At 47.8% G+C, this 14,353-nt stretch overlaps 1 protein-coding gene across 1 annotated transcript in view; it reads left to right on the top strand.

Moving 5' to 3' along the window:
• The window catches only part of KDM7A (lysine demethylase 7A), a 320,476-nt gene that overhangs the window by 138,575 nt on the left and 167,548 nt on the right, over positions 1 to 14,353 (top strand). Inside the window, 2 exon segments of the mRNA XM_029597359.1 lie at positions 136 to 322; positions 12,778 to 12,940. Coding sequence (XP_029453219.1) covers positions 136 to 322; positions 12,778 to 12,940 — 350 coding nt within the window.

The raw sequence follows: 14,353 nt of genomic DNA on the forward strand, positions 1-14,353 counted from the left end.
TTGAATATACTGAAAACATGACTGATTAGGTTGAAAATCTTTTGTCTCTGAGAGTTTCATTTCCAGGTCCCTGCAATCCTACAAAATACAGAATTCCTTCCAGATATAGCTAAATATCTTTATTTTCTCTCTTAGGATGTCCGATTTGGTGAAAGTGCCAGATATTGCCAAAAAACTATCTTGGGTAGAGAATTACTGGCCAGATGATTCTGTCTTCCCGAAGCCCTTTGTTCAGAAATACTGCCTGATGGGTGTGGATGGCAGCTATACTGATTTTCACATTGACTTTGGAGGCACCTCGGTCTGGTACCATGTTCTGTGGGTAAGTGACATTTGTATTCTGTGAAGACAGATTAGCTACAGTTGTCACACACGTGGGTCACATGACCATGCAGAGGCCTGATGGGTCAGACTTGGGCTGCCCCACAGCCTGCCTCTGTCATGACTTCAGCTCTGCAGGGGGAACTCTTCTCTGTTACTGGTAGTGTTTTTCAGCAGTTTTGTTTTCTTTTTTGTATTTTTGGCCTGGCAGTTTCTGCTGCCTTCTTTAGGCTTCTACCTCAGTTGGCAATGGACTCTTTGCAAGTTTCTCCTATTTTTATAATCTTCCTTAGCCCAGCCATTGCTGAGACTGTTCTTGGCCAGGAGCTACCTAATGCCAGCCTGTAGAACACTGGTTGGGACAGCTCTCCCCTCCCACCCACCTTGAGAGGCTGTGAATGCTGCTTATACAGCATCTGCACCTCTGACCAACTCTGGCCCTCCTCATGATAGTATATAGCTTTACTACTGAGTCACAGGCTGACTTTTCGACAGTTTGTTTCTTTAACTTTTTGACAGCCCTGCTGTTTTGCCGGTCTACATGTTTTTTCAGCATTGCCACGTGTTGCAGGCCTATTGGCCACTTTTTTTTCCCCCCCCCCTTTGGGCATATCTTCTGAAGGAAGAAAATTCAACTATGGATTTCACTACATTGACATTTGTCACCAGGAGTGGCTTTAGGTTCTGCCGCAAGTGCACACAGAAGTGTTGTTCATGGATCATCACAGCGTATGCTATGTATGCTTCAGAGAAGGCCACAGCACCTCTGGTTGTGAGACCGGTGCAAAAGACCTAAAAGGATAGGTTTCAAGACTTCTTTGCTGTTAAACTTTCCAGCTCCAAAAAAGCTGGCCTGGAAGGCCTGACACAAGGTCCACAGAGCCAACCACTTATTTTTATTTAGACTTCCTTATTAAATGCATCTGCCAACTGAGCTAGCTGGTCAATGTTGTGTATATAATACAACATAAAATAGTAATAAAAACAGATCAAATATGTATGCACGGTTACAAAAAAGGAGCATCCCATTTATCATTCAGCACATGAGCCAATATTGATATAGCAACTGTTACTACACACCACCATCATATCCTACCTAAAACCCTTGTGTGGATTTAATGCCCTTACTTTCTTTTTTAGACACCTATGACCCACACACACACACACACAATAATTCTAGGAGGGAATCTCCACCATGTAATCTTCCCAACTATATCCCCTCCGTTCTTATTTTTATTCCCTTAAATATCTTCAATTTTGTTGCAATCCAATACCACACTGTGTCAATTCTTTTTATCAAAAATGATTCTAATGGATATTATCCATAATGCAAAATTCAAAACTTTTTTTGTGAAAACAGATTTTTAAAGATGGCGTAGGGAGGTTTCACTCACAAATATGCCATTACTCCATTGTAATGTGCATTATTATAATAATTAACCATCCTCCTCCACCTCTTGTTTCTTTTAATCCATTTTTTTCCCGTCGATAGCAGGGCTGAATTAGCCATGCTGTCATGGGATCTGTCAATCAGGTCCGGGAGGCGGAGCTTCTCAGAGATTAGAGTTTTGCTCTCTGCAGCTGCGCGTGTGTTCCCACGCAGGAAAGTAACGGAATCTCCTCAGTCTGTTTTTTCCGCGAGCAGGATCGCACGCAGAGCTGTCCTTCTCCTCGGCATTTAAAAAAAAAAAGTCAAAATCGGGGTTTAAACCCTGTAGTTGCGGTAAGGTAATGTCGGTCACGGATGGCCATGACCGATATTACTGATGCCTTGGTCAAGAATGTCTCCGAGAGCCCTGAAACAAACGGGCTTATAGACTTCAGGAACTTTTTGCCTCATCGGAGGCTCATTCGTCACCTGACCCTGTTTCTTTACAGGCTCCCTCAAAAAAGAGGGCATTGTCGTGGGATCCTCAATCCTCCAGATTTGGAGGTAAGGACTTGTGAACCAGCAAGGGCCATTAGTTTTTTAAAAAATCCACAGCCGGGTCCAGCGTCAGGGTTTTGACTCCTCCCTGGAGAGCATATGCCAACCTCCCATCTGTACCAGTTGGCGGCCGATTGCCACTTCACCAACATTTGGCACACAGTCACCACCAATCAGTGGGTGCTTGCAGTAGTCTCTCAGGGTTACCACCTCAACTTCCTGACTGTACTGGCAGACTCCCCACCTCAGCTGACGTGGGGATTGTCCGATCTCTCTCCCCTTCTAGAACAGGAGGTTTCAACCCTCCTCCAGTCCCGGGCAATAGAACCAGTATCCCTCTCCCAACAGGGGTAGGGTTTCTATTCCCAGTATTTTCTCATCCCAAAAAAGTCAGGTGGCGTTTGTCCAATCCTGGACCTTCGTGCCCTATACAAGTATCTACAAAGGGAGAAGTTCAGAATGGTGACCTTGGGCTCTCTACTTTCTCTTCTGCAAAGAAGGGGATTGGCTGTGCTCTCTGGATCTCCGACGCATACACACATCTCAATTATTCCATCTCATCACAAATTCCTGCAATTCCTGGTCTGCCCTCGCCACTTCCAGTACAGAGTACTACCATTCGGCCTAGTGTCCACCCCACGAGTCTTTACCAAGTGCCTCGTGGTGGTGGCAGCCTTCCTCAGGAATCAGGGTGTCCATGTCTACCCTTATCTCGATGATTGGTTGATAAGGGCTCCGACTCAACAAGCCGCATTGGTGTCCTTGCGTCTCACTCTCCATACCCTGATCTCCCTAGGGTTTCTAATCAACTATCCCAAATCCAAGATAGTTCCATCCCAAACCCTATCCTTTATGGGGGCCAACCTAAACACTATACAGGCAAAAGCCTTCCTCCCTCAGGATTGGGCTTTCACCCTGGCCTCCCTGGCACATCATTTACAGACTCGAGTATCCTCAACTGCTCGTCATTTCCTCATACTGCTGGGTCACATGGCATCCATGGTGCATGTCACTCCGCTGGCCCACCTAGCCATGAGAGTAATGCAGTGGACCTTTAAAATCCCAGTGGGTTCAAGCTTGTCGGCCAACATCCAGCATTGTTCACGTTACCACATAGCTCCGCCTGTCGCTCGCCTGGTGGATACAACACTCCAATCTACTTCAAGGCCTTCCATTTCAGGCTCCAGAACCTCAAATTATCTTGACGACAGATGCCTCCAACCTAGGATGGGGTGCTTGTGTCGGCGACCTACAGTCCCAGGGAACCTGGTCTCCAGAGGAAGCCAAACACCTGATAAATTTCCTGGACCTTCAGGCAATCAGATATGCCCTCAAGGTTTTCCAAGATTGCCTTTCGAACAAAGCCATCCTGATTCAAACCGACAATCAGGTGGCGATGTGGTACATCAACAAGCAAGGGGGAACGGGCTCCTACCTTGTGTGTCAGGAAGCTGCACAGATATGGTCGTGTGCCTTTTCCCACTCGATGTGCCTCACAGCCACCTACTTGCCGGGCGTGGACAATGTGTTGGCGGACAAGTTGAGTCACATGTTTCATTCGCACGAGTGGTCTCTGAACCCCACAGTAGCGGACACAATATTCCAGCGTTGGGGTTACCCTCACATAGACCTCGTTGCGTCAGTCCACAACTGCAAAGTAGAAAACTTCTGCTCTTTAACTTGCAGCCACCACTCGCAACAGACGGACGCTTTCGCCCTCTTGTGGGCCAACTGTCTCTTCTACGTGTACCCTCCACTTCCACTCATATCGAAGACTCACATTAAGTTACGGAGGGGGGCAAGGGCGTAATGATTCTAATAGCCCCTCACTGGCCATGCCAGATGTGGTTCCCAATCTTCCAGGGCCTCTTAGTGCACCGGCACATTCCTCTGGGGAAGGATCCACTTCTGATAACTCAGAATGACAGGTGCCTTCGCCACCCCAACCTCCAGGCCCTATCCCTGACTGCCTGGATGTTGAAAGGTTAATATTCCAACCTCTTGACCTTTGAGTCGGCGTCCCGAGTCCTGGTAGCTTCACGAAAGCCTTCCATGAGAAGGTCTTATCGTTCTAAATGGAAGAGGTTTAAGGTCTGGTGCACTTCCATGTCCATAGACCCCTTTACTTGTTCCAGTGTGAAGTTTCTGGACTATCTCTGGCACCTGTCAGGCCTGAAAACTTCCTCCATCATGTCAGCGCGGTAGCCGTGTTTCATAAGGGCATGGGGGATGTTGCTATTTCAACACAACCCTTAGTAACACTCTTCATGAGAGGCTTGCTCCACTTAAAACCTCCACTGCGCCGTCCAGCGCCTGTTTGGGACCTTAACGTGGTTTTGGGGCGGCTCATGAAACCTCCGTTTGAGCCTCTCCATTCTTGTGATCTCTGCTATCTCACCTGGAAAGTAGTTTATCTTCTCGCTATTACCTCCGCTCGAGCAGAGTTAGTGAGTTGCAGGCGTTAGTTACCTACCTGCCTTACACTAAAATTCTGCATGACAGGGTAGTGCTCCGCACTCACCCTAAGTTTTTACCAAAGATAGTATCGGAATTTCATATTAATCAATCCATCATCCTACCTACCTTTTTCCCCAGGCCCCATTCAAACCCAGGAGAACAGGCTCTGCATTCTTTGGACTGCAAACGTGCCCTAGCCTTCTATCTAGACTGCACGTCTGCCCACAGGAAATCCACTCAATTGTGTCTTTCGACACCATCAAATTGGGAAATCCTGTGGGAAAGCAGACCCTCTCCTCCTGGTTAGCGGACTGTACTTTTTTGCTACCAGCAAGCAGGCATTCTGCTGCAAGACCATGTGAAAGCACACTCTACCAGGGCCATGGTGACATTGGTAGCGCACCTCTGTTCGGTGCTGCTTGCTGATAATTGTAAGGCTGCTACCTGGAGTTCTCTCCATACCTTTGCAGCCCATTATTGCTTAGATAAGGCTGGCAGACAAGATTTCATCTTCGGCCAATTTGTTCTACGCAACTTGTTTTCAGTTTAACTACCCAACATCCTTCCACCAAACCGCCCAGGGTTTCAGGATGCCCTCCTTACCAAATTGCACCCCTGTTGTGCCTGTTGCAAGTCTTTTGGGTGCATTTGGTGTATTGCTCAGGCATCCTCAGCTTGCTACTCACCCATATGTGAGGACTCCATCCTGCTTGTCCTGTGAGAAAGCAGAGTTGCTGACCTGTAACGGATGTTCTCACAGGCTAGCAGGATGTTAGTCCTCATGAAATCTGCCTGCTACCCCGCAGAGTTGGGTTCGCTTATGTTTTCTTATTTTTCGCACGTACTTTTAACTATAAGACGAGACTGAAGGGGGACCCCTGCTAGATGCAGGATTAGTGCCATGCTGGGCATGCCCAGTAGGTGCCATTCAAAGCTCTAGACACTGACAAAAGTGTTCTGTGATTGGGCTCCATCCTGCGATGTCACCCATATATGAGGACTAACATCCAGCTGTCCTGGGAGAACACCTGTTACATGTAAGCAACTCTGCTTTATTGTAACTTTGTACCTGGAGGTAATTAATTCATAATTGAAATGTCTCCAGATGTTGCAGAATACTGCAGCATGGTTGACCTTTGATCCCTGTAAGTATGATCATATCACCTGTCTTGAGACAATTGCACTAGTTTCCAGTTTTCTTGGTTTGTTTGTTTTTTACAGAATTCAATTTAATGTTTTGTCTTGTTTCGTACTCTTTTAATGGGTCTTCCACCTTATTTCTCTAAAATGTTAGTCTCGTTCCTTACGTTCATCTCAAGTAGGACTTGTGTGTCCCATCATTTTTGATAATTCATTTAGATTCCACCAGAGAAACCATATTCCCTGTACGTACCGGATCAGTCCGGACTCCTGGGTTTTGCCTCCGCACCAGCAGGTGGAGACAGAGCATGATTTGACAGGCTCTGCCTTATATAATCAGGGTGCCACCCACAGCCTGCCAGTATTTCTCTGTCTCCAGCAGCTGGTCTGGGTGCAGATCCCACAGCCTGAAAATATTAAAACAAAAAGATTGGGGAGGATAGTCAGGGGATTGTTGTTCCTGTTTGCTTTCTTTCCTTTGTTTAAGTTCATTGAAAAAAATAAAAAAGGGAAACAGATTTAGAAGAACGGTCCTTGGTTCCCAGGGGGTTTGTGAGGTCCTGAGGGGACCATCCCCCTGGTAGAGCAGGTTGCTGGGGCAAGGGGTCGAGGGCCCCGCTTACCAAGCCCAGCAGGGGTGATACCGGGGAGCCCGGCTCACTCACCCCTGCCAGACCGATCCAGCACTCTTCGAGGGACAGCTCTGGAGGTACAAAAATAGTCTTTGTTTTTACGACTCTCCAGCCTTACCACGGTGGCGTTTTTCTTCCCTCCCTGCCTCCCTCCCTCCCCTTCCCGCGCGGTCGTTTTTTTTATTGTTTTCGCACGTTTGCAAGGCAGTCTAGGCAGAACCGGCATGCCACGAGGCAAGGCCTGCGGCTCTGCTAGCGTGCTCCTCTCGCGGGATGGGTTGTGCTCCGCCTGCATCCCCGGAGGTGAGGGGTCATCGGGGCGGCTCAAGGGGTACTGGTTAGCTGGTGCACGTTCGAGGGGGTACTGGTTAGCCGGCACACGTTCCATCTCCTTCTGCCCCGAGGGGGGCAGAGGGAGATGGAACACTGCGCAGGGGTCAGCGCGGCAAAGCCAGACGTCTGAGGGGGACGACCCGAGGGTGATACGCCTCTTCAGACGGGAGGAGTTGCCCCCCCTTATTCCCGCCATCTTGAGGGAATTAGGGATTGATACCCCGCCAACGGAGTCTAGGCTGGGCTCAATGGACCCAGTGTTGCTGGGTTTGAGTGGCCCCCCTACCACTTTCCCCTTCCACTTCTCGTCGACGGACCTTCTCTTTCGTGAATGGGATACTCCAGACCTAGGCCTGAAGGTTACGAAGGCCATGTATAAGCTCTATCCCTTGCCAGAGGAGGCTCTGTAGGTGTTGTGGGTTCCAATAGTGGATGCGGCGGTGTCAGCAGTAACAGAGGACGACGATTCCGGTCACGGGCACCACGGCATTGAAGGACTTACAGGATCGCAAGTTGGAAATCCAATTGAAGAAGACTTTCGAGGTTTCCACTCTGGGGGGCCCGAGCAGCGATCTGCAGTAACTTTGCCCTACGGGCAGGACTGCATTGGGTGCAGCAACTGCTCGCCAATGAGGGCCTGTTGGAGGAAGAAGCTAGACAGGCCGGGCGTCTAGAGGCGGTAGTCTCATACAGCACGGATACGCTACACAATCTCCTCAGAACTTCGGTGCGCTCCATGGTGTCAGCCGTCTCAGCTCTGTGCCTTTTGTGGCTACGGAACTGGTTGGCGGACGGGGCCTCTAAATCTCGCCTGGGCTCTTTACCCTTTAAGGGAAAACTGCTTTTTGGCAAGGAATTGGATTACATGATACAGTTACTGGGTGAGAATAAAGGATATCGCCTGCCAGAGGACAGGTCAAGGTCCAAAGGATCTTTCTAGTCTCGGCCTAGATTTAGGAGTAACCGTAAGTCTCGGGCCCCTCGTCCTAGTACACCCTCGACCTCTTTTCGTTCGGGGGGAAGTAGATAGCAGTCTCAGCCCTTTTGGGGGCGGCGCTTTGGCAGACCTGCTTTTCCACCTCCTCCACCCCCGGCGGTAAGTCAGGACAATGATGGCCTGCCGGTCCATCCCTCGGTGCCGAAGGTAGGGGGCAGGCTAGCCCTCTTTTACGAGGCTTGGACCACAATCATGACAGACCAGTGGGTACTCTGTGATAAGACACGGCTACGCCTTAGATTTTGCTCGCCAGCCCAGACCGAGGTTCTTTCTGTCCCCGTGCGGGCACGCAGACAAGCGAGAAACGGTCCAACAGACGTTGGCCCGGTTGCTAAACCTGGGGGTCATAGTTCCAGTTCCCGTCTTGGAGCAACGAAGAGGACACTACTCCATATACTTCGTCTTTCCAAAGAAAGAGGGCTCCTTTCGGCCCATTCTAGATCTCAGAGGTCAACCACTGCCTGTGGATACCACGCTTTCGCATGGAAACCTTGAGGTCTGTGATTGCTTTGGTGAGACCGGGAGAGTACCTGGCCTCGCTGGACCTTACGGAGGCGTACCTTCACATCGGAATTCGGAAGGATCACCAGAAATATCTCAGGTTCTTTGTGTTGGGAAAGCATTACCAATTTCAGGCGTTACCATTCCGGCTCGCGAAGGCCCCCAGAACTTTCACCAAGATAATGGTGGTAGTGGCAGCACAGTTATGACGAGAGGGCCTCTTAGTGTATCCGTACCTGGACGATTGGTTGATTCACGCAAAATCAGAGGAGCTCTGCCGCTCAGCGATCAAGCGGGTTCTACAATTGTTGCACTCTCTCGGCTGAGTGGTCAACACGGCCAAGAGTCAACTCAATCCATCTCAGTCTCTGGAATTTTTGGGAGCGTTATTTGACTCGCGGCAAGGCAAGGTCTTTCTGTCCATAGACCATTGTCGCAAACTGCGGGGACAGGTCTTGGTCCTGTTACAGATGCAACCGCCGACGGTGTGGGACTATCTGCAGTTGATTGGTTCCATGGCATCCACCCTAGAATTGGTTCCATGGGCTTTCACGCATATGTGTCCCTTACAATCGGCGTTACTTTCCCGCTGGAGCCCAGTCTCCGAACAATTCTATCTTCCGTTGCCCCTGACGGCTATGGCAAGGTCCAGCCTGGGATGGTGGTTACACTCAGACAACCTTCTCAAGGGGGGTTCCGATTATAGCTCCGGATTGGACGGTCCACACCACGGACGCGAGCCTCTTCAGCTGGGGAGCGGTGTGTCTGCGTCAGTCAGTTCAGGGAAGCTGGTCCGCGACCGAGTCGCGCTGGTCGATCAATTGCCTGGAGACTAGGGCGGTACGTCTGGTGCTGAGGGCCTTCCTTCCCCTGGTTCAGGGAAAGGCGGTCAGGGTCCTGTCCGACAATGCAACTACAGTGGCCTACATCAACCATCGGGGGGGGGGGACCCGGAGTCGCCCGGTGGCTTTAGAAGTTCGTCTTCTCCTTCAATGAGCGGAGCGGCATCTTCTCTGCATAGCCGCATCCCATATTGCAGGGGTAGACAACATTCACACGGATTTTCTGAGCAGACAGCTCAACCCCGGAGAATCGGAACTGATGGACAGCGCCTTCCAGCTCATCTGCGACAGGTAGGGACAGCAGGCCATGGATCTGATGGGACCTTTCGGAATGCCAAGACTCCACGCTTTTTTGTCCGGTGCAGGGACCCGAGAGCGGAAGGGGTGGACACCTTGGCGCTGCCCTGGCCGACGTCAATCCTTTTGTATGTTTTTCTTCCTTGGCCTCTGATAGGCAAGGTCCTTCGTCGCATAGAGTGTCAACCCTGCGGAAGTTATCCTGGTGGCCCCTGAGTGGCCTCTGCGGCCGTGGTTTGCAGACCTGGTCAACCTAGCAGTAGAAGCTCTGCTATGTCTTCCACCATTACCGAATCTACTTCATCAGGGACAGGTCTGTTTCGATCAGGTAGATTGCTTTTGTCTAGCGGCATGGCTTTTGAGAGGCGCCGTTTAAGAGGCAAAGGTTATTCGGATGCAGTGGTGTCCACCCTTCTTCGGTCGCGCAAGACCTTGACTTCATTGTCATATATTCGTGTTTGGAAAGTGTTCGAATCATGGTGTGCTTCTCGGATGGTTCGACCTACTCGGGCGGCCGTCTCTGATATTTTAGCCTTTCTTCAGGACGGTTTAGCCAAGGGGCTGTCTTGTAGTTCGTTACGTGTACAGGTGGCGGCTCTCAGTTTGCAGGGCACGGTGGAAGGGAGGACGTTAGCATCTCAACCTGACATTGTACGTTTCCTAAAGGGGGTTTCCTAAAGGGGGCAAGGCACTTACGTCCACTGCTGCGTGCTCCTTGTCCTTCCTGGAACCTTAATGTGGTGCTCAAAGCTTTGTGTGCACCCCCGTTTGAACCTCTGAAGAGGGCATCTCTGAAGGATCTCACTTTGAAGGTCGTGTTTTTGGTGGCGATCACTTCGGCCAGGAGAGTTTCTGAGCTGCAGGCTTTGTCCTGCAGGGAACCCTTCTTGCGCATCTCTGAGTCCGGAGTTAGTCTCCGGACAGTTCCTTCCTTTCTACCCAAAGTAGTTTCTTCCTTTCACCTGAACCAATTGGTGGAGCTTCCGACTTTCTCGCATATCGATAGGTCAGATACTTTCCAAGGAGTTGAAAAAGCTGGATGTGCGTAGGGTCCTCTTACGCTACCTGGAAGTCACTAATGGTTTTCGGGTTTCGGATCACCTCTTCGTTCTTTGGAAGGGTCCCAAGAAAGGTAATATGGCGTCCAAGACCACCATCTCGAGGTGGTTAAAGGAAGCTATAAATTCCGCATACCTTTCAGCTGGTCAACCCTTGCCTTTGGGACTGAAGGCGCACTCTACTCTCTCCCAGGCGGCTTTCTGGGCGGAGTGTCAGCAGATCTCCCCACTAGAGATCTGTAGAGCAGCGACTTGGAAGTCGTTGCACACGGTCGCACGTCATTATCGTCTGGATGTACAGGACTCCAGAGAGGGCAATTTCGGAGCAGGCGTGTTGAGAGCGGGCCTCTCAGTTTCCCACCCCATGTAGTTGAGCTCTGGTACATCCCAGGAGTCTGGACTGATCCGGTACATACAGGGAAAAGAAAATTAGGTCTTACCTTCGATAATTTTCGTTCCTGTAATACCAAGGATCAGTCCAGAGTCCCTCCCACTGCTGAGTTAAGTTCGGAGAGTCCACTGTTCCTAAATTTTGTTCTAAAGTTTGTTGGCTCTGAGGAGCTCCTTATCTCTGTTCCTTGCCGATTGTCTGGTTCGGATCCTTGTTGGAGGGGAGTGGCCCGAGGGTTCCCCGATTGATCTTCATGTATATAGTTAGTGACAGTAGGGGTTCATTCTGCTTTGACATTGTGTAATACTGGCAGGCTGTGGGTGGCACCCTGGTATATATGGCAGAGCCTGTCAAATATTCTGTTTCCACCTGCTGGTGCGGAGGCAAAACCCAGGAGTCTGGACTGATCCTTGGTACTACAGGAACGAAAATTATCGAAGGTAAGACCTAATTTTCTTTTCAGTTATGAAACACCATTTTTATGGAACTCTTTACTACTAGACATTTGTTCTATCTATGCCTACTTTAAGTTTAGGAAGACACTTAAGACCTGTTTTCTTTTTTTAATGCATTTGACAAAACTTAAGCTACTTTTGCAGAGTGAGGGGTGGTTGTAATTTTGTGATGCTGTAATAATTTGTTGAATTTTTCTGTTTGAATGTTTTAATTTTGATTGCGAATTGCTGAATTTTACTTATTTTTCTTTCATGTTAGTGTTTGAAGTTTGTTTTAAATTTTTGTACTAGTGCTTGGGAAACATGCTCTTTTCAAGTGGGTTATAAAGTTTTAATAAATGAAATGAATGATGTGATAGTATCAATCGATCTAAAGGTAGCGAAACAGGCAAGGCAGTGGCTAAAGCCAGAGAGATTCTGGGCAGCAAAGACAAAAGCATAATCAGTAAGGCAAAGGTGGTAATGCTCCTGTACAGGCCATTCTGGAGGCCAGCAACGGTCCAGAGAGACAATCAAAAGTCATGAGATGAGACTTGAGTACCTAAACGTGAAAATCCAAGGGGGGGATATGATACAGATTTAAATATCTTAAAAATATTATTGTACAAATAAACTTTTTCTAATGGAAAGGAAGTAGATCTAGGATCACAGCTTGAAGCTACAATGACTTCGGAACAACATCAGAATATATTTGTTAATGGAAAGGATGGTGGATGTATGGAATGCCTGCCCAGAGGAAGTAGTGGAAACAGGAGCAGAATTTAATAAGTGTGGGATAAATAGTGGATCCTTTATCGACAAGAAGATAGAAACAAAATTAGTAACCTGAATGGAGCAGTGATTCAACCCAAAACTACATTGAAATGATTGTATTGTGCTTCCAAGAAAGGCATGGAGGTAACCTGCACAGAGTAGTAGTTACTTCTGTTTAGAGTTTTAACTTGATTTGAGCACCTTGCTGGGCAGACTGGATGGGTCATTTCGGTTATTCTGATGTTACTGTTACTTTCAAGGTGTATAGTTGGTTGATCTCTCACAAGGGGTGACCTTGTCATGTATCTGGCAGGAAGGGACAAAGACTATCTCAATCCCTGTGAGTAGTCCTGGACCAGAACATGGCAAATAGGATCCTCCTACAGTCGGGTCTACTTGAGGTAGATCTGTTCTGAACAGGAAGGTACTAATCTTATGCTGCAGGAGGAGATTTTTTATTTTTGATTTAATATACCACCTTTCTGAAATCAAGGCAGCTTCATTTGGAGAAATCTCCAATTTCCCTAATGAAAACCTTAAAGCTGAAAAAGATCACAGTTCCCTCATCCCTTCTAGCTGAAGGGCTTCTGATACTTTGCTGATATAGAAAAATAACCAAGGCAGGGTTATGTACTAAAATGCCACCACCTCTGTATTGTTTTCTTGTCTGTAGGGTGAGAAAATCTTTTACTTGATCAAGCCTACTGCTGAGAACCTGGCACTCTATGAATCCTGGAGCTCTTCTGTCATTCAGAGCGAAGAGTTTTTTGGAGACAAGGTGGATAAGTGTTACAAATGTGTTGTGAAGCAAGGCCACACGTTGTTTGTCCCTACAGGTGAGGTCTATGTCCTGCTCTTCTTACATGAAGCTTCATCACTTGAAAGGTTAATTCTATTATAGCAACAACAAAAATCTGTTAAAATTTAAAACTGTTAAAATGTCATTAGTTTTCATAGCCTGCCTTTTGAAATGGCTAGCCATCAGTTTATTCTTCTGCAGTGGAGAGTGGTTTAATATTTGTTCTTAATAGTTTGGAATGGAGATTACCAGTCTTATTCCTGGAAAAGGCTTATGCTGATCTTCAGGCATATTTTTTTCTTAACTAGCCCCCCAAGAGCACACACATGAGGCCCAAGCTCTTTTATTAGTGTTTATTTTATTAGTGCTATTTTTTAAAGGACCCACGTTCTCACAAATCTGCGAGAGTTCACTACCAGCCAGGTTCTATTAGATTTGGATTTGGATGTTAGATTTAATTACTCACCATTCTGAATCTGAGCTTAAGTCAAGTTGTGCTCGGGTACTGTAGATATTTCTTCTGCTTCTAAGGGCTTACAGTCTGTTTGTACCTGAGACAATGTCCAGGATCACATGCAGCCCCAGAGGGAGCATTAGAATTTGAACTCTGAGCCTGCTGCTTCTCTAGGGAAGCAACCTGCTGTAACTTTTCTATCTTCCAAATCCTATACAAAATTAAAGCAGGGCTACAAATATAACAATTGTAATTATTTCAGCTTTTTTATTAAATCAAAATCTTTAACATCAAAAAACAAAGCAGGGTCAAGGTTTCTGATCCACCCCACTACAGAAAAATAACTTGCATAACATTGTACAGTGTTCAAACCCAGCCCCCCTCCCTGATATTAACCTATTCAGAGATCAGACACGGGGTCCCATATGAATTGTATTTATGAATAGTTACTTCACTTCTAGCCCTGGACGATAAGGGTGCCAGACACTTATAAAGGTATGTTTACTCTTGAAGGACCTTACGGTGGATTGACTTTCCATTTCCATTACTGTATGAATCTTATTCCTCCATAATCAAAAACTGGGAAGCTCTGGTTTACACCAGTGCAGTTTGATGGCCTATTTGCTTCCTGGTTCGTAAAGCATGTTGGTAGCCACTTATCCCCACTCCGAACTTGGAAAGAAGAAGCTATATCGAAGAGCACCCCTTCAGCGTGAAAACCACCGTTTGACCAATCAGAGTAGATAAATATTTATGAATCTTCTCCCAGAAAACTTGGATGGACGCACAGGCCCAAAGGCAATGCCCCAAGGTACCCCTGCCCAGCGGAACTTTGCCACAGGTCTCTGAGCCCAAAAGCCCTACTCTCTAGAGCCAATAAGGCGGGAGATATGCCCGATAGAGGATTTTTTATTGCATTTCCCTTAGGTTGGTGTCATCTGTTAGTTCAGGTATACGTTTGATTGACCCCAAGATGGAGAAATTGACCAAAGTGGG

The sequence above is a fragment of the Rhinatrema bivittatum genome, chromosome 4 (assembly GCF_901001135.1).
Source record: "Rhinatrema bivittatum chromosome 4, aRhiBiv1.1, whole genome shotgun sequence".
In the NCBI taxonomy this organism is placed as follows: domain Eukaryota; kingdom Metazoa; phylum Chordata; class Amphibia; order Gymnophiona; family Rhinatrematidae; genus Rhinatrema; species Rhinatrema bivittatum.